A 25,675-nucleotide genomic window follows, 5' to 3' on the forward strand; every position below is an offset into this window, starting at 1 on the left:
ACTAGTATTCCGCCCTAATTTAAATTGCCACATAGGGCAATGGATAATGCGACCACAAATAAAATGGCAACGGATAATATGACGACAAATTTACAATGGCGCACATAATAATTGTCTTACATATTCTGGATAATTTAAAATGCCTCATGTGGCAAAGCCCGGAAGACACAGGGGCAAGAGAAGAAGGAAATTGCGGACAACGATCTAGGTCGCTACTGTCTCTACTCGTCGGTGGATCGCCGGCGGTGAAATCCTCCAGCTCCTTCTTCAATTCCTCACGACTTTGCTTGAAAGCAGCCACGGATTCCTCCACCTCCTGCTCGCGCTCGATCCGGAGCTTCCTCAAGCGACCCAACAGTTCGTCGACAATCGCTTTCAGTGTCATCTCCGAGGCACTGCTCTGCTCATGCAGCATCTTCCAGCCGGCGGCCTCCTCCTCCTTCTCGGCGACCAACTTGAGGAGCTTCGCATTGTCATCCATAAGTTGCTCGACGAGGCTGGTCGCCTTATCAACCGAGGCATCGCTGATCTTGAGCTGCTTCATCAAGCCGTCGACCAGCTCTTGCTGCGTAGTGACGCCAGCAAGAATGTCGTCGTCGCCGGGGAAGGATTTCAGGAACACCGGCTCGTCGCGATGGCTGATGTCGCGAATGCGCTTGTGAGAGCTCTCGCGTGCCCGTGAGAGCTCGTTCGAGGGCTCCGTGGCGCGCTGGGACATCTCTGCTACGGCTACGGCTTCGTGGCAGGACCTCTCTAGTGCTTCTACGGCCTTGGTCTTTGCTGCCTGGTTATATGTCCACCCTAAACTCCTCCTACCGGTCATGGTAGAACGACTTGATAGAGAAAACCAGTTTTGTGGGTGAAGAGGAGAGGAACTATGAAGTAATTTTCGAGTGGGTATTTTTTATAGACTGGTGCTAAGTGTGAACACATATTAGTTTGATAGGTGTGAACAGATTTTCAATTACTTATTGCGTTGTAATCAGCAATATGACGAGAAACAAGGTCAAAATTTATTGATGGCAGAAGGTTGAACACGTGGTTGCTCGCCGTTGAGGCGGCCGCGGCGTGCTCTGCTCTGGAGTCCCTGCGCGCTCTGCTCGCCGTTGAGGCACAGTTACAATGGCAACTGTTGATAATTCTTAATAATTGTCTTACATATTCAGGATGATTTAAAATGCCAAATGCGGCAAGGCCCAGAACACTCACGACCTACACATGCATACAATTATAATAAAATATAAGCTAAATGGCTGAGCTGGCGGCCTTCCGACGATGGTCTTCTCGGACTCCATGATTAGCATAGCACCCTTGCGGCCGTTCACTCCGAGTGTCCCGACCCGCCTCCGCCTACGGAGCTGCTGGCGCTGGGAGGCTCTTGGGGCTATTGGGCCTCTTCCAGAAGAGCTTGACAGCGTGCAATCATGCGCATGACAACTCCGCGGAACAGCTCTGGATCTTTTGCATGGTGGATGGTGTGACGCCCCAAGGCCGACGCTTCAGAAGACTTCCATATTTTCGTGATCAACTGTGTGTTTCTTTTGTGCTTGCTCTTTTATTTTTTGCATTGCATCATGTCATCATGCCATCATGTCATTAATCTTTGCATCTCAACTCAACTAATAAATTGCATAGATGGTTGATCTATTTAAATCGAGGGAAGGGTGACTTCTCTTTATAACATATCCTCCCAATATTAGGGAGCTATATTAAATATTTCTTTAATTTGGAAATCACCATAACACACTTGCAAATTATCCCAATGCCTTTGTTATCTTAATTCTTGGTCTCCAACTTTGCCATATATTCTTTCATCATATTCCGGAGCTCCACCAAAAATCCGAACATTTTTGGACCTTCCCAACCCTCACTTCCTATTCAAATCATTTGAATTTAAATCAAATGAGTTTGAATTTAAATCTTTCAATCATGGCCTTTTCTATTTTCTCGGAACAAGCACATTTTTGTGAGTCCGGGAAAATTATCCGCGTGTCCAACTTCTTCCCCTAACCTCCCTTTCTTTTCTTTCTTATCTCTGTTTTTTTATTTTCTTTAGAGTGAGAGAGAGAAGAGAGCCTGCAGCCCAGCCGGCCTCTAAGCCCAAAGCCCAGCCGGCGCCCCCACCAGCTCTAACCCTAGCCCGCACCCTACTCTCCTCCCTTGCGCCGCCACTCCCTCCTCTCGATCTCTCCCTCTCCCTCGCTCGTGCCACCATCCGTAGAGAAAGAGAGAGAAGCGAGACCCCTAGAGCCAACCACCCCGCGGCCCCGCGCGCTCGTCTCCCCGCACGGCCATGGCACCGCCGGCCTCCATGGCCACGCCTTCGCCAAGTGCCAGCGCAGCCTCGCCGCATCCTGCCCTTCGCCGTCATCGCCGGACCCGCACCGTCCTCTGCATCCTCTACGGCGACCAGGAGCCACCTCGCCCGCGCGTCTCCTCCACCAGCAGCCTGCAACGCCTGAGGGGAGCCGAGCTCCTCCCGGTCCCCATGGTGGCTGCTTCCCCTGCCCCGAGCTTCCCGGCAGCCGGCGTCCAAGTCCCGCGCCCCCATGACCTCGCTGCATCTCGCGCCGCTGCTCATCGCCTGCAACCAACCTCCTCCTCCACTGTCAAGTCCGCCATTCCCCGTCGTACCGTCGCTGGATTTCACGCCCAAGGCCGCTGCCACCTCACCTTCGGCCATGCCTTTGCCTTCCTGTACTGTTGTTCGCTGCATGCCAAGACCACCCCCGCGGAGTTTGACAAGTACCACTATGACCCGTGTGTGATTATGCGGATTTGCCAAGTACCCCACCGGCAAGACCGACGCCTGAACAAGCACACCGGCTCTGTGGTTTTCGGCAAGTCCCTCGACGACCGGCGCTTAGTACCACTACGTTTGCCATGTATGTCTACCACAAGACCGGACCGACAAGTACCCCGACAACGTGTGTACCTCTACTGTCGACCCCGTGGGCGTCAAGTTCCTCTATGAAACGTGTACCACTACGCCCAAGTTCCACTACAAGATGTGCCACTATCGTCATCGTGTACCACTACTTCCACTACCGTCGCGAGAACGACTACTTCCACTACCTTCGAACCCGATCCGCTCCGAAAAGGCACGCTTCGAAGGTATAACCCCGAGACGACATCCGTGGACCGAATCCATGTGTTGTATGAGATGCACCCTATGTTTGGACCGTGTCCGAATTGTTCCTTGCACGTTCGCCGTAAGCCATGCCACCGACATGTGGGACACCCGGTATCCGGGATCACTCCCTGTCATTCTTGCAAGTTTCGCGCACCCACACTTGTTCCTTTGCACCAGCATCTCATCGAGTTGCCGGAACCGGGATGTTGCCGTGGCACCATTTCCGTTTCACCGCCATGGCACCCTTTTCCTTCCGCCATGGCGACAAATGCCTCGTATCATGCTCATGTCAACATTTCCATAAAATTGCTTAAAACTTGCATATGTCATCCGCATCATGATAATAACATTTAAAATGTTTAAAATTGTTGTTTGCTTTAAATTGCTAAATGACATATGGGGATTTTCCAGAATTGTTATTTGTTATTTCCGGCCTCATTTAAACTTGCCTAAATATATAGTTTTATTATGCTTCACCTATTGCCATGCTTAACCACATTTAATTTTGTTGGGTACATAAACGGGAGAGAACTAAATAATTGATGTGGTGTTTTGTCAATATGCAACTCGTTGCATATTGAGCTCCACTTAATTTGTAGTATTGTTTGTTGCATTTTGCCATGCCATGCCTCATTTAAACCGGACATGCATCATACTTGATTGTGCATCATGCCATGTTTATGATTGTGTGTTTACCATGTTGTTTGCTTCTTTCCGGTTTGCTTCTCTCGTTAGCTTCGATTTCGTTCCAGAGTTGTGAGGGTTCGTTCGACTATGTCCGTTTGTCGTCTTCGTGGACTTGATCTTCTTCCTAGCGGAATTTCAGGCAAGATGACCATACACTCGAAATCACTTCTATCTTTGCTTGCTAGTTGTTCGCTCTATTGCTATGCCGCGCTACCTACCACTTGCTATATCATGCCTCCCATATTGCCATGTCAAGCCTCTAACCATCCTTTCCTAGCAAACCGTTGTTTGGCTAAGTTACTGCTTTTGCTCAGCCCCTCTTATAGCGTTGCTAGTTGCAAGTGAAGATGAAGATTGTTCCATGTTGGAACATGGATATGTTGGGATATCACAATATCTCTTATTTTAATTAATGCATCTATATACTTGGTAAAGGGTGGAAGGCTCGGCCTTATGCCTGGTGTTTTGTTCCACTCTTGCCGCCCTAGTTTCCGTCATACCAGTGTTATGTTCCTTGATTTTGCGTTCCTTCCGCGGTTGGGTGTTATGGGAACCCCTTGACAGTTCGCTTTGAATAAAACTCCTCCAGCAAGGCCCAACCTTGGTTTTAACATTTTCCACCTAAGCCTTTTTCCTTTGGGAGTCGCGCTCCCGAGCACTACAAAAAAATACACTTCCGTGATGATACGTGTTTGTCATAGTAGGTCGCGTTTTTTGTCATGCATGTACATCCATGACAAATTTATGACAGAATCAAGATAGTCATACCTGTGCTGTCGTAGAAGTGTTCCATGACATTACCAAAATTATCATCACGGAAGTGTCCACTTCCATGACGATAAATCGCGCGTCACAGAAGTGCTTTCGTCAAGGGTGACCGACACGTGGCATCCACCGTAATGGAACGCCGTTAAGCTATCGGGTCGGGTTTTGGATCCGATAACCCGTTAACAGCCCCGACCAATGGGGATTTTCCACGTGTAAAATCATCATTGGCTGGAGGAAACACGTGTCGGCTCATCGTTGGGATAGATGTCATCCACTCATTGGACAGAAGGCGCCTATGATACGTCGACACGTGGCACGGCCCAACAGAGGACCATTCCTGTGAAAAGGCTGGCCCGTTTGACTTGGTTAAAAGGTGGTGGGCCGACCCATGGAAAGCCTGTTAACGGCCTGTTCGCATATAGCCCATTTACAGCCCGCTAACCCAAGGCCCGTTACGCCCTATCCGAATTAGGCCCGGTAGCGTCATGTGGGCCATCCAATATGATTCTAGCCCGCTTTCACTTCTGGCCCATGTATGGCCCATGACGTCTTTCGGCCCATATGAGGCCCTATGTAACTCTTGGCCTATTAACGGCCCGTGGTGAAACTGGCCCGTAATGAACAGTGTATCACTTTACACCCATTAACGGCCCGTGGTGAACTGGCCCATAATGAACAGTGTATCACTTTATACCCATTAACGGCCCGTTATTTCGTTGGGCCGTTTCTAGCCCATGTTATCTCTCGGCCTTCTCAGAGCCCATTTATTCTTGGGCTCATCTCCAGCATTCGTTTACTTACGGCCCGTTACTGTAATTTTCTGCTTGTGGGCCAAATTCAGCCCGTGGTTATAGTCGGCCCGTTTGTGGTCCGTTAATACGTTGGGTCGTTTTCATAGCATCATCAAATACGGCCTATTAACGATGGCCCGTCATGGTCGGCCGATGAACGGACGATTCCAACTCTAGCCCGTTTACGGCCATAATGTGGTCTATTTGGCCCATGTTTGGCCAATCGATCATACGACCCGTATAAGGCCCATTGATGATACGGCCCGCAGAAGGCCCATTGTTTCTACGGCCCGTAGAAGGCCCACTCTTTCTACGGCCAGTAGGAGGCCCAGTGTCACTACAGTAAATATTAGCCCATGGTTATTGTGGCCTAGTTTAAAAAATTAGGTTATTGCAGCCACTAGCTAACCGCGGAAAAAGAACTGCAATGACTACAAGCAAACAAATAAACAAGACAACAAGGAAATAAATAAGCAAGCAACTAACGCTAGGCTATCACGGCTATTACACATATTACATCCACTGGGCATCAAAGTTCGCCACCAGTGCAAATATATGGAACAAAGCAGCATATCATATACACTGGTTGTCAAAGTTGGCGACCAGCGCAAATAAATGCCACAGCAAAACAAATCCAGAACTGAAACCACTTCAGAAGATCTCAAGAAACAATATCCTGGGTACCCATAATGCTGGCAAGATTCTTAGCAAGCTTATTAACTTTCTCTTGTTTGGCGCTTAAATCCTCCAGCGCTTGCTGTTGCACCGGAAAATATGCATCTGAATTCTGCAGGGACTTCCTCAGTCCTTCAGCTTCCTGTCGCAGCACATCTGATCGATGTATTTCAACTTGAAGTTGAGACTCAAGAAGACGAACTGATTCAGGAAGCGAGTTCGAAGAGCTTGTGCCAGCAGTAGTGGCCAGTAACTCGAACACTACATCAAGACAGGACTTTTGGGTTCCCTCACTGTCGTCAAGATAGTTTTTATCAGCTTTCTTGGAGACCAACAGGGATGTCTCACTATCTTGAACCTTATCTGCATTACTTCCTTTACCATTGGATAACGCGGTACTGTTATCCAATATTTTTTCCGCATTCTAAAAGAGAAACAAGCAGACACATCACATGTTTACCATGTTGTATATGAAACTCATTTTGGTAAATGAGTTCAGTAGTAAAGTGGACAGGATAACAGCATGAAACAAACATATATCTATGTACCATGGTCACTTTATGGTCCATATCATTCTAGTTTTTGTTGCCAAATCAAGATAGAGACACAGTTCAAATAATATTTGTTCAAGACAAAGCAGAATAGACAGAATATAAATGTGGGTAACTATAGAGCAATAACAACACTTGTAATGTGCATGACATGAGAACATAACTGCTTATTCAATTGAAACTGAAACCAACATAGAGCAGGTTACAATAGCAAACCAGTTAAAGAAACAGGTTTAAAACATACCTGTTGCGCCATTGGAGTTTCAATTCCATCCTTCAAATTTGAAAATAGTTGGTATGAGTAAATACAGTAATGCAAGAGCAAAGGAGTATGAACCATAGCTACAGAACCTGACCTGAGAACAAATCTTCTTCTCCTTTAAGCATTGAGTTGGGATTCTGAGTGGTGGTCCTCGTGCTTTGGGCACTGCAGTTCCCTTACTAACTGCTCGTGTTTGGGTGCTCTGTGGTGGAGACGGTGCTGTGTCAACTGGAACTGGGTTACTATCTGCCGGGGTTGGGGTTAGAAGGGGTGTAGCTGGTTCTTTGTCCAACTTGGTAGGGGTACAATCTGCGAGAGTCTGGATTATGTGTGGTGGATCTGGTCCTTGGGCAAGTACAACCGTGGTTCTATCTGCATCAACTGGTAGCACTATCTTTTCTGAAGACCGTGTTGTTACTCCCTTAGATACTGCCATCACGCTCTCCAATTCAAATGGCTGATAAATAAGAAAAGTAATTGAAAGTATAGACATTGTATGATAGACAGGTGCAATGGATAGTGGGGAATAGAAGAGGGCATGAAATAATTCATATTTATGTTGTCTAACCAAACAGGATAGCATGACACAATTTCACATATATGATGGCTAACTAAACAGGATAGCATGACACAATTTCACATTATGATGGCTAACTAAAAAAGATGGAAAGACATAGTTCAAAATATGAGACTATGTAAACAGGATGACATGACATAACTATATAATGTGTTTATTAAATAGGTTGGCATGCCATAATTCACATACATTCACGGATAGAATGCCATAATTCAAAATATGATGACTGTAAACACTAAACAGGATGAGATGATATAACTATATGATGTCTTTATTAAATGGGTTGATAGATGATGTGTATGTACTATGTAAACATGATGGCATGATATAATTCAAATATATGATTTATATAGTAAGCAAGTAAGCAGATGGCAATCCATATATGATGTAAAAACTAAGCAATGCAAGACAACATGCATGACATGGGTAATATAACCCTGCCAAGTTTGAGCATAGACCTCAGGGGGGAAATAGGACTGGTCATCAGTCTCTGAATCCTCCTCTGAGGAGCTCTCTGTAACCAACAAGATGTCTGCTTCAGCAGGTAGCATTGTCTGCTCTGAATACCTTGTTTTCACTCCGGATACTTCCATCACCGCTTCAAATGGCTGATGCATAGGAAGAGTAGTTGAATATACAAACGTTGTCGACAAATGGAACACGTAATACAAAAAAATGATAGCATGATATAATTCACATACATGATGATTGGCTAAACAACATGGCATTGCATAATTCACATATATAATGCCTTTGCAACAAGATAGCATTGTATAATTCACATATATAATATCTTGCAAGAAGATGGCAATGCATAATTCACATATATGGTAATTAGACACTGAACAGGTGGCATTCACACAAAGCATGTCTAAACTAATCAAATGACATAGCAATGCGAGACACCATACGCACGATATGAGCAACATAACCCTGCCAAGTTAGAGCATACACCTGGGGGGGATAGAACTGGTCATCTGTCTCTGAATCCTCCTCTGAGGAGCTATCCGTAACCAGCGAGATATGCGCTTCGTCAGATAGCATAGTCTGCTCTGAAGACCTTGTTTTCACTCCAGAATTTGCCATCACCGTGTCAAATGGCTAATGCACACGAAGAGCAGTTGAATGTACTAACATTGTTGACAAATTTAATATGTAACGGAAAAAAGGATGGCCTGATATAATTTACATATAAGATGACTGGCTAAGAAGGATGGCATTGCAAAATTCACATATATGATGCCTGGCTAAACAAGATGGCGTTGCATAATTCACATAAACGATGAATAAACTAAACAGATAGCATTCGCACAAAGGATGTCTAAACTAAGCAGATGACATATTTGATGTGTAAAGTAAGCAATGCAAGACACCATATGCATGATATAACCAACATCAGCATGCCAAGTTAGAGCAAAGACCTCAGGGGGTAAATAGGAGTTGTCTTCTCCTTCTGAATCCCCCTCAGAATAGATATCTTCCTCTCGATTACAATCCGAAATGCGTGGAGGGGGGGCTGCCTTTGCGCCTACCATGGAGCGACGTCTGCATGAAATTTTATTGCCACGCAAGGCTCGTCTCTTTTGCTCTACATGTTCAGTTCCATTATTTACAATAACTGTCATGCATAGGAATAAAACATAGTGAGATTATGTAAGGAGTGCATGCAGAAATCCAGAGTGATGGTAGCAACCTGTGGATAGACCCAAAACCAATAATAGCAGGCAGATAATGGCTTCAGTTAAAAAATACAGATAATGGCTTCTTTACTGTTTGTTTCCCACCCAACATGAAACTCATAGTAGACACCGGAGATTAACCAGATAGTAGATAGATACTATTGATAGAGGCCCCGATATGTACCCCACAACCATTTAAAAACTCAAGTTTGACCATTAGTTTGGAGCTGACTCAGAGTCTAACCGGTGAATAGGACGATAAAGTAGCATGTAATATTAAGCGATGCAAAACGTAAGCAGACACGAAAGAGTGCGACCTCTCTTGCGGACCCGTGTAGTCCTCGAGGTCATCTGCTCGGTTGATGATGGTAATGTAGTTTTCATGGCTGCCAGCGGCGGGGAAGAAGATCTGAGGTGGCGAAAGACAGTCTGGAGGCCGGATCCCTGCTGTGCTGGACCCTTCTGTCGTTGGAGCAGCTGAGCTGGGGTGGACGACGGCACAGCAGGAGCGGGACAAACCACGCAAGGTTTTCTTTGACAACTATCTGTAAGAGAAGTAATTCTGTAAGGGCGCGTTTGAATGGGAGGATTCCAACAATGCAGGGATAGGAAATAGACAGGAATAGGATAGGAATGCACGTGCAAAACAGAGAATTTAAAAACACAGAATTTCTGCCAATCTGGGTGTTTGATTCACAACAATTGGAAGATCACAGGATGCAAAGAAGCATGGTGAGATTAAGTCAAACCACAAGAAAATGTATGGTTATAATGCTATTATGCTACTATCTCTTAGTCGTGTACTTCATGAATAGGAATTTGAAAAGGAGGACAAGTGAAAATTAAAATTCCTACGTTTTTTCTTTCAAGGAGACACTAAAGGAACAAATCCGTGTGCTCAGTGGATAATATATATAACATGTAGAGTAAAAAAGAGATGCAACAAGTGTACAACCTCTTTAGCGAAGCCATGTCGATCTCAGCGTGATTGGGTTGGCCGGTGAGGATGCTCCGGCTAACTTTGCTGTCGGAGGAGGGGAAGAAGATCTTAGGCGTCTAGAGATGGAGCCCGAGGTACTGCTCCGCTGTGATGGAGGGTTTCGTCGTTGGAGCAGCTCCGGTGAGTTGTACGACGCCGAGGCTGAAGCGGGACAAGAGAGACAATGAACAACGTTAACCTGAGTGGAATTCTAATAGCATCTCCAATACATGACGTAAAATACATAACCACAAAGTGCTAGATGTAAAATACATCAGCCGCTCATCTCTGAACTTAACTGTCGAAACTGAACTTAACTGTCGAAACTGAATTTTGCTGTCGAAATTGAATTTTGCTGTCGAAACTGAACGCACTAGCAAGGTGAGGCTACACGTCGGTCGACTGACTTTTTCATCTCTGGTCAGTCGATTTTGCAGCCGTTGGATACGAAATCAAGGGTCTGCGGTTCATCTTCAACCTCCACCCCCCTGAGCCGCCAGCCACCACCAGCCAAACAGCAGCCCCGCGCCACCCGCGGCCGGCGGTGCGCCGCCCCGCCCGCCCCAAAAACACTTCCCACCGCCGGTCCACCGCCGCCCCGGCCATCCCTCTAGGCCCCCCCGTGCCGAGCGTTTTCTCCGGCGATCCCCACGCCACCGCCCGCCACCGCCGGCGACCACCGCCCCCATCCTGAACTCTAAGATAGATAGTGGGGTACCTCTCCGGCGAGCCCCCCTCCCCGCTACGGCAGGTTCTTCCTTCACCCCGGCGAGCCCCCCACCCCCTGAAAATTGACTGACCCAAAAGTTGATTCAGTCGACTGAAGTGTAGCTAAATCGGAGCAGCATCGCAAGCAAGAGCAAGAGCGAGAGCAGCAGCGCGAGCAAGAGCAATAGCAAGAGCAGACCAGGCAGGGGACCGAGAGCAAGAGCAGAGCAGCAGCGCGAGCGAGAGCTAAAGCAGTAGCAGCTCCTACTGCTGTGGACGTCGCTGCCGAGGGAGTGACGCCGTGGAGGAAGTGGCCGGCGACGCCGCCGTGGATGGAGCCGCGCCGTGTCGGCTTGGGACCGAGCGCCGGCAACACCGTGAGATCGAATCAAGAAGAAAATGCGGTGATTAGTGTACAACCTCTTTGGTGGCGCCGATTAGGCCGCAGCTTCATCCGAGGAAATGGTGATGATGATGCTCTTCCAGTGGTGCAGGTGAAGCCGGCGGTGTGGGAATGGAGGTGGCGTGAAAGACGAGGGGAACATCGAGGCAGCTCCTTGGAGGTGGAGGACGGGGTGGCTGAGCCGGCGGGACGATGAGATCGACGACGGATCCTCATCCGGTACGGTGGATGAGGGATGTCGAGGTGTTGCTGTGGACGACGTCGTCGGGGAAGAGGCTCCGGCTGGGTGGCGGACGGAGCAGGGTGTGGGGTTTCGTCGCGGGTTTTCGCGGCCTCGGTGTACGAATGGGTGGGCGGATGGGATGGCAGTGGGGAACCATGGCTTAGAGACGCGCTTGCCCGAAATGTGGGGTAAGTTACGAAAGTACCCCCACCGATTTGAGGCGGTTCTTTTGGTTCAGGGGTACCGGGCATTTCGTGTGTCGGGATTTCACACGAGGTGGGAGTTTTCGTGCGCGTTGTAATTTCGGAATAGCAAGGCGCGGGTTGAGATGGAGGGAGTTGTCGGAGCACAACGAGACAAAGATATATCTTAAATATTTCGGGCTAACAAGGCGCGGGTTGAAATTTCCGGACAAGCCTAACGTGTACTGTACCAAATCAATGCGCACTACAAATGTCATTCAAAACTTTGAATTCATGTTATGTTCAATTAAAATATTTTGCTACGTGTATAATGCATGCAACCTACTACTCAAATGAACGTTTTAGTGCATTCCAAAAGTATATACTACCGCTTCAATATGAACTAAATTTGAATTTCTTTCTCTATTTGAATAAGATCTACAGTAATGATTGTTGTGAAGTCAAAGCATTTGAATTCGTTTCTCTGTTTTAATAAGATCTACAATCATCATTATTGTCAAGTTAAACCATCGTTTGTGTATTATCTTCACAGCACACCACATGATTAGTCTCGAGTTACATATGAACTATGTGTACTATATGAACTCGAACTAGATTTTTTGAATCCACTTTATTTTGATTTCAAATCACATTACATTTCTAGCTCTAGCTAGATCTTCATAATCTAAACCATGTCTCATATGTATAATGTGTTTATCACATTATGTATGGTGCCCCGCCCCCTACGCCTACAAGTATTTAGATGTGAGTTGCAAACACCACACATTACCACAAATTCAAATAAAATGTGAGAATGTTTGATATATAGTATTTTTTAGATTGTTCGATATTTAGTTGTAAGCTGCAAATGCCACACATTATCACAAATTCAAATAAAATGTGAGATTGTTTAATGTATAGTATGGCTTAGATTGTTCGGCATTTAGCTGTGAGTTGCAAACGCCATGCATTATCACATTATGGTATAACATGTGCACATCACGTGTATCACCGCTATATTCATGCATGCAATGTTTAAAACACTATGATCTCCTATTCAAATATATGAATCCGCTTTCATATCAAATTATGATCTTTGTCAGTCTCTTACACCCACACAATCTTCTAACCTTTGTAGCTACCACTAACTTTCTCTCGCGCATGCACATGCCCTCCTCGCCCTCCCCCTCCCTCGCATTCTATCCACCGGGCACATTGATTTTTCTCTTTAGGTCGTTCTCCCAGAGTCTCCACAACTCCTTTCCGACACACACCGATCGATAAACCTCTCCAGCGATGCCTGCCTACAACATACACACACACCTTCAATCTCCTCCTTTATGTGTCCTTGCCTCGTGTCTCTCATACGGTCAGACACACGTGTAAACTCTCGCCCCTCTTTTCATCGATCTCACAACCGCACACTCCTCCCCCTATCTAGCTAGTAGTTGGGCCTCTCTCACTACCTCCTAGCTCCATTCTCTCTGTCTATCCGTCTCGCTGGGCCTTATTTGCCTCTAACAAATGGACGTACACCGACCGATCTCTTGCTATACATATAGCTAGCTAGGTCCTTATAACTCATTTTTACCCACACGTCAATCGATCTACCTCATTAGTTGTGTCTCTCCCTTCCTCCGACAAACAACAATTGATCTACCGATCTAGTTAGGTTTGCTTACCAAACACATGATTCCCCTTCATCATCCATGGATGCATCCCGACAGATCTATCACGCACAGGCACACACAGAAACACATCCCCACTCTTATTGATAACACTGCAGTTCCACCCTCAGTTTGTCTAGTAGGCCTCTCCCACCATCTTCGAGAAGCAACTCCATCACCCATCCAGCACTCTACCCCTCTCCCTCCCTCTCTGTCTCCTCTCTCTCTCTGTCCCATCATATTTCCCGTCCTTCAGTTATGTATGGATGTTGACCGATCTCCCTCAAGACATAGCTGGGTCTCTCCTTCTCAACACATATACGAGTCGTTCTACCTCTATAGTTAGGCCTCTGCCTACCCCTCCCCCACCCCCTCCCCCCCACACACACCGATACATCGAGCGCTCTAGTCATGTCTCCCTGCCACACACAAACTTGACATGTGCCCTCTAACGTTCCGGTAGGCCAGTCGCCCTATATCTTTGATTTGCACACACACACAATTTCGATGGCTCTCTTCATCGATCTCGCACCCACCCACTTGATCCTCTCTTCGACTCCATCGATAGCTATGACCCCTCCCTCTCTTCTCGTGGATTGCCCGACCCTCTATGTATGATATGGATAGGCCTCCATTTCACACACATTGCATGCAAAGTTTTGTTTGAGATGTCATCGACACATATTCCCACAAATAATTCACGAAATCAACCCCCCACCCCAAAACAAAAAACACTCACGAACGCGGTTTTGGAGATGGCAAGCGCAAGGTTATAGGAGAACGACTAGTAGGTGCCGTGTCATTTATAAATAAAGTTTTTTTTCTTCAGTGGCATGTACGCAATATGATAGGTTCATATGGAGAGAAAAGGAAACCGCTCCACTATATACATAGTCAGGACGGGCCAGCCTACACGGTTGCTTGCTGGGGTTGCTCTCTTCACACTCTCTCGCACAAACGACTGTGGCCACATCTCTAACATCCCAGCGGATCACGTCCGCTTGGGGAAGGGGTGGATGCTTAGTGTAGATGCGGTGGCCGTCGCCGACGGCAAAAACCCACTGTCGGCACGTCCCGATCAGGGGTCCTCGCCGTTCTCTCTCACAAAGCCGGTGAGGTTGCCTTCGTCCCTTGCTCACTGCCGCGACGTGGGCAGTTGCCGCCTCCCGCCGCCCTCCTCAAGGTTGAGCTACGTCCCTCAGGTACAACTCCCTTTACAGCCGGCTTGCACCACTGCTCCAGCTGCCCACATCACTCCGTGTGGATATTTCTCTACTTCTTTGCCCCGCACATACCTCTACTTGCTTCTACGTACTGTATTTGTGATGAGTTTATGTCTCATCAACTAGTCCCAGTAATCTTATTACAATCACGCTACTTCAATTTCTTTGCCACAGGGATGCTCATCTCGATTTTGGTGAAACTGCACAAAATGATCCGATGGTCAAAAGGTTGCAAACTTCATTTATTAGGAAGCTCGAACGTTGCCAGCAAATTGAAGCCTGGTCAGGGTTCACGGTTCAAGGGCTAGGGACTGCATGGATCTTTTTTTTCTTTAGCTGCCTCTGTTCCAAAATAAGTGTCAACTTTAGTAGTAGTACAACTTTGTACTAAAGTTTGCACAAAGTTGAGACGCTTATTTTGGAATGGAGGGAGTACATATTTGCTATGATCTGTCAATCATTGAGATGCAATAGCATGCATGTTAGTCTCCTTTGTATTTGATGAAATGTTGCAACGGGCAACCTTGGACACAAGATACATGTAACAGAAGATGGAAGCTTCATAGCATTGTAGAAATTTATCTCGCTGATAAATTACAGTACGTACTATACTAGTACTTCCTCCGTTCCTAAATATAAGTCTTTGTAGAGATTTCACCATGAACCACATGCGGATATATAGATGCATTTTAAGTGTAGATTCATTCATTTTGTTCCGTATGTAGTGGAATCTCTACAAAGACTTATCTACTAGTAATAGCTAGTCCCCACTACTAGGAATTCTCTATCCTCTCCTTGAGCCACATCATCAAAATTGATGTAGCCGTTAGATGAAGTAAATCAGTCCATAATAGCCGTCTGATCTAGACATTGAGAGGCTCCGCACTAAGCCACATGCAAGCATGCAGAAATACCGTGGCACATGCATGTGAGTGGGTTTTAAATCACATCAACATGTCTGCATGCAAGCATGCACCGGTAGCATGCATGTAAGTGAACTTTTAAGTCCCATTAACATGTCAAAAAGAAAAATATAATCCCATTATGCAGTAGGAGTTGGCTGATCTTTTTTCCTTACGTGGGATGATCTAAATGATGATGGGAGTTTATTTAGTTTGGCTACCACATTTGTCATGCGGTAATAGAGTTTTTTTTAGTTCTATGAAATCGATAATTTTTCGCAGAGAGATATACCGCTGTTCCGCGGCAACGCGCGGGGACCCATCTAGTAATATTTAGGAACGGAGGGAGTACTGTGTAAAGAGTTAGGTGTCGCACGGTGATAGTGTGAGGTGGGCCATGTAATCACTGAGCCTGTGTGTTTTCACTACTCTTGCACGCCTCCACTGTAAGAATGGAGAAAATTGTAATCTAGTAGTAGTACCTCCTTTCGCCGAAAGCGTGGGACATCCAGCAGTCCTACCACCTCAGTAATAAAGACCAATGAGCCGTCAAATCACATAGACCCAGCAGTAAGTTGGACGGACGAAGCAACTATCACTCTTGCGCCAGTGAGAGGTCGCGTCCGCTCTGCCCGGGCATGAATGCGGCACCGATTATTTGGAGCGGCGCTGACCGTTTCGGGCGGGAAGCGCGCGCGGGCGATGGAGGGGCTTTGGGTGGGCCAGGCTGGTCAGGAGCGGGCATGGCAGCTGCCTACATGTCCCTACCGGACACGCCCGGAAACGAGAGGATGCACCGACTCTCGCGGCTAAAATCGTACTACACTACACAACATCTCTCTGTAGGAGTAGGTCGATCTGTCGCTCTCTGTAACACACACATGCTATTAAACACACACACGCACACGCACGCACCTTGGTCCCGTTGCACCTTCTAACGTGACTTATTACACCTAGACGGAGGGAGTAGTAAGTATACGAGATACTGTGGCACACTGACTTAAGTCGAATACAAGTGTCAAAAATTTGTGTGCATGTTATAATAAGGATTCACTTAAAATAGTACGTGAGCGAACAGAGGGATCAATTGGAGAGTGTTCCCGAGCAGTAGCGAGATGTGTGAGGTAAGATACACCGCTGGCGCTTTTAATTTTTCTTATTAATTTGTTTGTTTCACCCTCTGACTGGTGGGACCCAACGTACTACTTGGAGAGAGGTAAGGTGACAAAGGATGCATTATTTCTGCACCACTGTGGATAGTCTTACCACCAAAGCGACATGACACGATTATGATTGAAATCCCAATGACTCCCACACACACAAAAAACACGGCATGCTTGTCACACGAATGCAGGAATGTATAAAAGGTTATTTCCCTCTCGTTGAACATAGCGGGAGGGTTGTGTAGCTGGTTAGCCTGTTCGCTCATCAAACTTGAGGTCTCGGGTGGATTCTTTGACTGGTCAAAATGTTTTCTAGGGTTTGCACGCTTCACACTCTCTCTCCAGTATATATATACACACTGGAGCCTCAGCGCTTGTAGTTGCTCTCTTCACACTCTCTCGCCCTCTCCCGCTGGAGCCTCAGCGCTTGTAGTTGCTCTCTTCACACTCTCTCGCCCTCTCCCGCTGGAGCCTCAGCGCTTGTAGTTGCTCTCTTCACACTCTCTCGCCCTCTCCAGATCTAAACAAGACTTCGTTGGCCTCTCTCTCCCCTCACTGCTGCTCAAAGAGCCAGCAGGATGCGTCCGCCGGGAAGGGAAGGAGGCTTAACGCTGTCGCCGTCGGCAAGGGACTACCGGTGCAGCTGTTCACTTTCCACCCAGCGGCGGCGCGGGAGGGCCTCCGACCCCTTCTTCTTCGCCGCTGTCCCGTCGCCCACCGAACCACGCCCCAAGAACCTTAAGGTATAATTTACTTACTCCACATGCATTGCTCTAGCTGCATGTATACCATGAATCTAGGACGTGGTTCAAAGAGGAAAGGAGTGGGGTAAAGCAGTGGGAAAAGTTGTATATAGCATGAATCTAGGACATGGTTCAAAGAGGAAATGAAGGGGGAAAGTTGTATAGCATGAATCTAGGACGTGGTTCAAAGAGGAAAGGAATGGGGGAAAGTAGTGGGGAAAGTTGTATCGCATAAATCTAGGACGTGGTTCAAAGAGGAAAGGAAGGGGCGAAAGTACTAGTTCAAAAAGGAAAGGAAGAGACAAGGCTGTAGAGTTTGAGCAGGACTAGATTTGCTGCGCTCACATAGGGAAAGGTGTCTAAAGATAACAAAACTGGGACCAACACAAATATGCTCGTTGGTTGTTTGTTCTTTGTTGCAACAGACTGTGCATGACCACAGTACATCGGTAGATGCACATGGTGCTGGTGCGTCCACTGTCCCGTGCAACTCATTAGCTGTTGTTAATCTAAGGTCCTGTTTGGTTAAAAACTCCCTAGTCCCTACCTGCTTGGTTCCAGGGACTAAACATGGACTAGAGGTTATTAAATGACATGCTAAAAGACCATGTTGCCCCTAGTAATGAACTAATAGAGACAAGGTGCGATGCGTGGCAGGGGCAACTGTTGGAAAAAGTCCCAAAAAGACTCCCTCGGGGTCTTCTTTCTTTAGTCCCAAATGCCCACTTTTAGTCCCTAAAAGTCCCTCCTATTTGGTTTAGATGGGACTGACACGGAGTTTTTTTAGTCCCTACACCAAAATGTCGATGTAAACAAACACCCTCTAATAATGGCGCTGGAAAATTGATGCAATGCCACAGTTAAAAGCAAATTACATGTTTAACAAATTTTATTGTTAATATAATCTCTATGTTAATATTAATCAATGCCACCATTTGAGAAATGCTACTGTCATGCTTTCTTTCCCATTTAGATAAGGTAGATGCTTCTTTTTGTTGGCTTCTGTGTCATCCACCGTTATTGACCACTAATTGTTTCCTTTGCACCTCTGTGTAAACAGGGTTATCTACTTCACCTCGTTGCCATTGTGACCTTTTGTTGCACTGCACAAAACACTTTTGTTTTAAGAGTGTTTTGTGTAGTTCAACCAAAATGTCACACCGACAACGTTTCTTGATTGATTGATCTTAGTGGAACTGCACAAGAGGAGATCTTACTTCCTATCCGTTAAGGCGAATTTGGTTCAGATCTTCTTCTTGTGAGTTGTTTGAATTCCGCATCATGAGAGGTCAGTACTAGCCTTCTTTCACATGATTCTGCAGTGTGTTTTCATATGTTGTGCTACTTGTACAATAATGTTGCTTGATTTTAGTGAACTGCACAAATGGAGACAAGACTTCCAATCTGTATGTGCACCGTAATATCCCATTGAGGTAAGATAAGGATATTTGACAACTGCTGGCCTATATTTTGCCACTTTCATCAGAAAATTAAGTTTAGTACTATACTTGTGCTCCCTAATTGACATGCCAAATCTTACATTGAAGGCGAAGCTTGTGTGTTATTGAACCAAGTGATGAAGGGGGAAAACAAGCGGAAGAAAAAAAAATCAACTCCCGGTGCTGTAATGAAGCACTGGAACTGTGATGACACAAGTAATGATATAGTTTTGCATCTTAATTTATTGCTATGGCTGGAACGAGCAATTGTTTTGCCACTGATTTGATGCCACTCTTAATGTAATATGTAATTATCTCTACTTGTGCAAACAGGGATCTTCTTTGAAGATACCATATATTTTAGTGGAACTGCACAAGAAGATGTTGGGAACATTAAATTAATCGAGGAGTATATAGTAAGCATGGCCACCACCGTAGATAGCAACAGATGGTTCCGGAGAAGTGCTTCATCTGTATGCTCTACACAATAAGCCTCTTGACAAAGTTTGGTACTCGCCCACTGATTTCATCCATATGATTGAGCTTTGTCATCTCTATTGGTGTTGTGCTACTGTTTAGATACTGTCATGAAAAAGTGGTATTGTCCTTGAGAAGTGCTTCATCTGTGCTGTTTTAAATATTTCCTTTCCTTTTTTTCGAGCAAACAGGGATGCTAGCATTTAGTAGTCCTCTTGTCTTTGCACAACAGGATCATCTTCCTCTGAAGAAGAATATGGAGTACGTGAAGTGACTAGTTCCGATTATGCCAGGATGAAGAAGCCCTATCTATCTTCTCATCAGAAGGAGCAGTTGAAGGATGGTTACATTACTCCCCACAAGACCAAACTAACTTCAGCTCAGAAGGACTGACAAATCTCCATTTTTTTGTTGTGATGCGCGAGTACAATGTTGTTCTAGGATTCTTTCTAGTGAGTTCCATTTTTCTAAAAGTGTGCTCTACATGGACCATGTATGTGCCTGTTGAAATTGTCAATTCATAGTACAGTTTGCTTTATACTAATCACTTTTTTGTATTTGTGCAAACAGGGGTGCTCAGCTTGATTTCAATGGGAACTGCACAAAATGTTCATGAATACATCAAATCATTCATTTCCACCACAAGAAAGGAGGTGCCGATAAGTTCAAGGCGTTGCAACTTATAAGGGCGAAATCATACAAGCTACGCGCGAATTTGGTTGATTTTGGTGGAACTGCACAAAAAGAACAGCTGGTCTATTTAGCACGAGGTGCCATGTCAATGTCCGAACTGATGGCAAACCCTGCCCATTCCACAATCGTAGGCATTTGATATTTTGGAATGGGAAAACCTTGTCAAATTTTGCTCATTGATTTTAGCAAGACATGCGTTTGATATTTTCGAATGGGACGCCCTTTGCTGTCAGCAGCGTCGATCAATTCTTTCTTTATTCTTTAGTTGTGAAGTAAATATTGCCTGTGACATGTGAGCTGCTGAGATGCATAATCATCGATTGTTTTGAATGTTCTCTATGAATTGACAGGCCTGTGTGTTTGATTGTAATGTACAGAAATGCTAAAAAGCTGCTCAAACTCTTTGTACTCCTTCTGTTCCTTTGTACTTTGCACATTGTGAAAGTGCATACTTTTTTTTATAAGATTGGTCGAAGTAGAGATACTTTGACTGCAGACAAAACTTGTATGCAGACTAGAAAGGACCGGAGGGAGTACATGTGAAACTGCTGCAAACGAGGTGGTCACCCTGGGAATAATGCTAGTACGTATTGTTTTGCATGTTCATCCAATGCCAGTGATACAGGAATTCAAACTAATCGAAATAAATTAATTCATACACAGTCGGATTTCATATAAACATGCCGGATTTCATTACATTTCATACATTCTTCAACTAAAAAGGGGTGCGCTGGAGGTATAATTAATTAACCGAAGCTACCCACCTGTGTCCCGCTGAGCCGAACAGAAGCTTCAGTGACTTAACTGCAGGTGCAGTTGCGTAACTGACATGTGGCCTGTTGGGCCCACGTGTCAGTTAGCCAACTGCACCAGCAGTTAAGTAGAAGCAGCGTTCTTCTCCAGCGCAGCTCTCCGACTCCACATCGCCGCCAAGAAGCTAACCGGCCGTCAATGGTCAACCCGCCTAGCTTGGCTTCAACCGGAGGGTAGCAGCGGTGGACTTACTTGGACCCGAGCGGCAGCGACCTACCGTGTTCTACTCTTCCTCGTTTTCTGTATGGCGCGGACTCGTTGGCAGCGGGGCAGGGCTTCGGCGGAGCCGGCGATGTCCTCTGTCTCGTTGCCGGCGGGCGGCGCCTTAGCGGAGCGGTGGAAATCCTCCCCCATGTTGCCGGCAGGGTGGGGCCTCGGCTGAGCCGGCGATGTCCTCTGCCTCGTTGTTGGCGGGGCGGGGCCTCGGCGGAGCCGGCGGTGTCCTCTGCCTCGTTGTTGGCGTCGCGGGGCCTCGGCGGAGCAGGGCCTCATCGACGCCAGCGGAGTGGGGACTCGTCGGAGCCGGCATTGTCCTCTGCCTCGTCCTCGGTCTCCCCAAACAGCGCCTCGCCCGTTTCATCGCCCTCTTTGCTAGCCTCTTTGTTGGCGGCCGCAGCCTCCGCCACCCGCATGCGGTACCGCCAGCGCTCGAGGCGGCCCTTGCGGGCGGAGCGGTATGAGTTGAGCAGCGCCTCCTGCTCCGCCCGCTCCGCGGCGATCTGCTCCTCCGCCTGCAGGTGCTCCTAGAGGAGATGGTGGTTGTAGGCGGCGTCGGCCTGCGCCTCCCGGAACTGCTCCTCAAGCATCTGCCTCACCCTGTCCATATATTGGGCACGGGCCTCGCCGATGGTCATGGTGCAATGCACCGGCGAGGATGGCGCGAAGGAGGGGGTTGGCGCCGGATCGTCGACTACCATGTTCTCCATTGGGACGTCGTCGTCCTCCGGCTGCCTGCCGGCCAGCCGGTCGGCAGCAATGGCTGCCATCTCCTTGTGGTCCATCGTCCGCCCGTCCTGAAGAGCACTGGAGTGCGAGGAAGCCATGGTGAGCAGTAGTGGTGTGGACAGGAGAAAGGGAACGGATGCGGATGACTGCGGCTATGGCCGGCGCAGCAGTTTATATAGCAATGGTGGGCGGGCGGAGGGACGGACGTGTGGCGCTGGAGTAGCCGCCTCGGCAACCACGTATCATTAATGTGGGCGGCAGATGGACGGACGGACGGCACTTGTGTCGTTTGAAGGCGGAGCAATCGCCTGCACCGAGAAGCGAGGCGGGCGGCGCTTACTATTTCGCGCGGAAAGCACGCGCGGGCGAGGAGATGACTTTACTTGGAGAGGATGACAATGGGGACCCACCAGGTCCATAGCCTCACGTACGCAAGTGCCTCCTTATTATATATATATATATAACTATAATTTCTTTTGCTTCCTCCTGGTTTCCTGACATCACGGCCCCACACCATTGTCAACCTATGTAGTAGTCAATAAACGAGAGAATTGCACAAGAAGCGGCCGACAGCTGGGACCAAGCAGCTCGAGCAATATTTGTGTTTTTGAGGTGTGAGCACTGTAGAGTTTTTCGATGTTTAGACCAGATATTAATTTTTCTCCTCTGAACAACAACGAAAACATCGCTGCAGGTATTAACTGGGCGGGCTGTGGCCCGTCTAGCCCAGGCCAGATGTAACACCCCGGATGTAACTTTCCATATTTGTAACTCCAACTCTTGCCATTTCCGGTTATGTGTTATGATATTCCCTCGGTGCTCAGGTTTCGTCTTTCGTTTTGTATTTTTGTTCATGTCATGCATTTCTTATCATGTCATCATGTGCATTGCATTTACATACGTGTTCGTCTCATGCATCCGAGCATTTTCCCCGTTGTCCGTTTTGCGATCCGGCGCTCCCACCTCCTCCGGCGCACCCCTCTTGTTTTCTTTCGTGTGCGGGTGTCAAACATTCTCGGAATGGACCGAGGCTTGTCAAGTGGCCTTGGTATACTACCGGGAGACCACCGGTCAAGTTTCATTCTATTTGGAGGTCGTTTGGTACTCCAACGGTTAACCGGGCATCCGCAAAGTCCTTTTGTGTGTTGCAGCAAAAACCCCTCAAGACTAGCCCAAAACCCCTCCAAGTCATCTCCATGCTGTAGGTCGTTCGATCACGATCGTGTGGGCGAAACCGCACCTCATTTGGACTCTCCTAGCTCCCTCTACCTATAAATATGTGTCCCTCCCGAATTTTTCTCGCAGTCCCAAACCCTAACCATCTCCCCGCCGCGGCCGGACACGTCAGCCTGCGGCCGGACGAAATCCCCGCCGCCGTCGCGTCCAACGGGAGGCCGCCACATGGCCCCGCGCCGCCGCACCGCCGCCGGCCCGCAAGCCCGTGTCGGGCCCGCCGAGCCCACCAGTCTTCGCCGCCCGCTCGCGCGCCTCCTCCCTCGCCTCGCCGGCGCCGCGCCGCCGCCTCGACGCCTCGCTGCGCCGCCTCTCCGCCGTCGACGTCCGGCCGCGCTGCCGCCCGGGCAAGCCCGCGCCGACGCCACCCGTGCCGCGCCCCTGCTCCGGTCGCCGGATCCCGCCGCCCTCGCCCGGATCTCGCCGGCGCCGGCCCCGCCGTCCCCTCCCTCGCCGTCGTCGCCCTCCGTCGCCGGCCGCCACGTCAGTTCCGACGAGCCCGAGCTCGAGTTCCTCCGATCTCGATCTGTTCGACCGAAGGTTGACTTTCCCGAGACCCCCGAAATATTCTAAGTCATTTTATTTTCACAGCATGTGCCCTTGTTCATTGCATCGTAACTCTCTTCATATAGCTTCGTTTCACGCGTGTAATATATCGAACTGTTCGCCTCATGATGCTGTTCATTTTGCTCAATTGCACCATGTTCATTTGAGTCCATCTTGATGCCCAAATATCTGGTGCAAGAGTGCTAGTTGCTGTTATCTGCTGTTTTTAGCAGAACTTGAGGATTCGTTATTTTTGTATCTTTTAATCTGTGCATCTTATGGGCGTGAGCTCTACATGTGTTTTGTTGTATGCCTTGTTATCTTTCCAGTGGTGTATGCCATGTATTTTTGTGATCTCTGTGGTGACTAGAACAAGCATGCAAACTAGGCTCCGTAATGTTTCTGATTTCAGGGACTTAGTAATTTCTCTAAGTCTTTGTCTGCTGTTATTTTGTTGCCATGTAAACTTGATGCTACAGAGAGATCAATGAATATTTTGGAGATGTTCAGTAAGGATGTTTTGTAGATATTGCTGTAGTTGATCCATTCCTGCCCTTATTTGCAGTTATGGAGTGCCATAGCATGACTCAATATTGCTCTACTTTTGCTATAAAATATTTCTGGCAGATTGTTTACGTGTTATTCAATTTTGCCAAGCTTGTTGTAGTTGATCCATACATTCTATGCTTTTGTTCTTGCCATGGATAGCTTCACAAACTTGCCATCTTGCTGTAGGTATGCTTGGTTTTTTTATGCATTGCTTTGTGGTGAGTGCATCAAGCTCACCAAGATGCCTTCTTGTTATTGTTTCTGCCATGCTCTGTTTTCTGTTGTCTGAAACCTGTTAATGAAACTTGCTATGTTTGCATGGTTTCCATCATATCTTCTGTTCCTTTTTGGCTTATGGTCAGTAAGGTACTTTTGTCATATGCATTTAGTAGAACACTGACATGCCTTGTTTTGCCATGTTAAGTTCCTATAGCATGTTGTTCTCGTGCTCTGAACATTGCTACCTGATGCTGTTTTCTGCCATGTCCAGTAATTTCACCAAGTCTGTGAACCTGTTATCTTTTGCACTTTTGCTATGCTTGTTTGAGCTTGTTATGTTGTGATCTAGCCATAGCTCAGTGTTCATCTTTTGTCAAGCATCGCTGGTAGATTACTTCCATAGGACTTGTTGCTATGTTGGAGTGCTGTAGCATAGTTTCTTGATGCATTCTAAGTGCTATCGTGCTGTTAATCACAGATTCGTGTCATTCTTGTTTTGCTTGCCATTTGCAAACCGTGCATCCGTTTCCGGTGATCTTTATATCGATTTCGACCGAAATCATCTCATCTTTCCAGTGGCATGCTTGGTTTGCCAAGTTACTGCCTTGTTCATCATTTTTCTTCCAGAGCACGCATACGCACCGCATATCATATCTTGCATATCATTCATGTTTTGCATCATGTTGCTTGTGCATTTCTCGTGATTGATTGTGGTTCCGTTGCTTGTGTTCTTGTCTTGCGTAGAGCCGGGAGACGAGTTCGTGAATGAGGAACCTGTTGAGTACGCTTACGAGGATCAAACTCTCGACAACTCTGAGAACCTTGCAGGCAAGATGACCACCCCTCGAAATCACTTCTATCTTTGCTTTGCTAGTTGTTCGCTCTATTGCCATGCTGCGCTACCTACCACTTGCTTTATCATGTCTTCCATATTGCCATGTCAGCCTCTAATCATCCTTTCCTAGCAAACCGTTGTTTGGCTAAGTTACCGCTTTTGCTCAGCCCTTCTTATAGCGTTGCTAGTTGCAGGTGAAGATGAAGTTGGTTCCATGTTGGAACATGGATATGTTGGGTTATCACAATATCTCTTATTATATTAATGCATCTATATATTTGGTAAAGGGTGGAAGGCTCGGCCTTATGCCTGGTGTTTTGTTCCACTCTTGCCGTCCTAGTTTCTATCATACCGGTATTATGTTCCTTGAGTTTGCGTTCCTTACACGGTTGGGTGATTTATGTGACCCCCTTGACAGTTCGCCTTGAATAAAACTCCTCCAGCAAGGCCCAACCTTGGTTTTACCATTTTCCACCTAAGCCTCTCCCCCGGGTTTTCGCGAGCCCGAGGGTCATCTTATTTTAACCCCCCCGGGCCAGTGCTCCTTCGAGTGTTGGTCCGAACTGAGTAGACTGCGGGGCCCCCTCCTGGAAACTCGATGTCTGGTTTT

The 25,675-nt window shown here is 47.2% G+C and overlaps 1 protein-coding gene across 1 annotated transcript in view; it reads left to right on the forward strand.

Annotated features, from left to right (window-relative positions):
- Nucleotides 1-2,293: 2,293 nt before the first annotated feature.
- LOC141040985 (uncharacterized) overlaps nt 2,294-25,675 on the forward strand; it is a 148,220-nt gene continuing 124,838 nt past the window's right edge. The window contains exon 1 of the mRNA XM_073507094.1: nt 2,294-2,764. Coding sequence (XP_073363195.1) covers nt 2,294-2,764 — 471 coding nt within the window. The remainder of the gene's footprint in view (nt 2,765-25,675) is intronic.

The sequence above is a fragment of the Aegilops tauschii genome, chromosome 2, assembly GCF_002575655.3.
Source record: "Aegilops tauschii subsp. strangulata cultivar AL8/78 chromosome 2, Aet v6.0, whole genome shotgun sequence".
Classification (NCBI taxonomy): Eukaryota; Viridiplantae; Streptophyta; class Magnoliopsida; order Poales; family Poaceae; genus Aegilops; species Aegilops tauschii.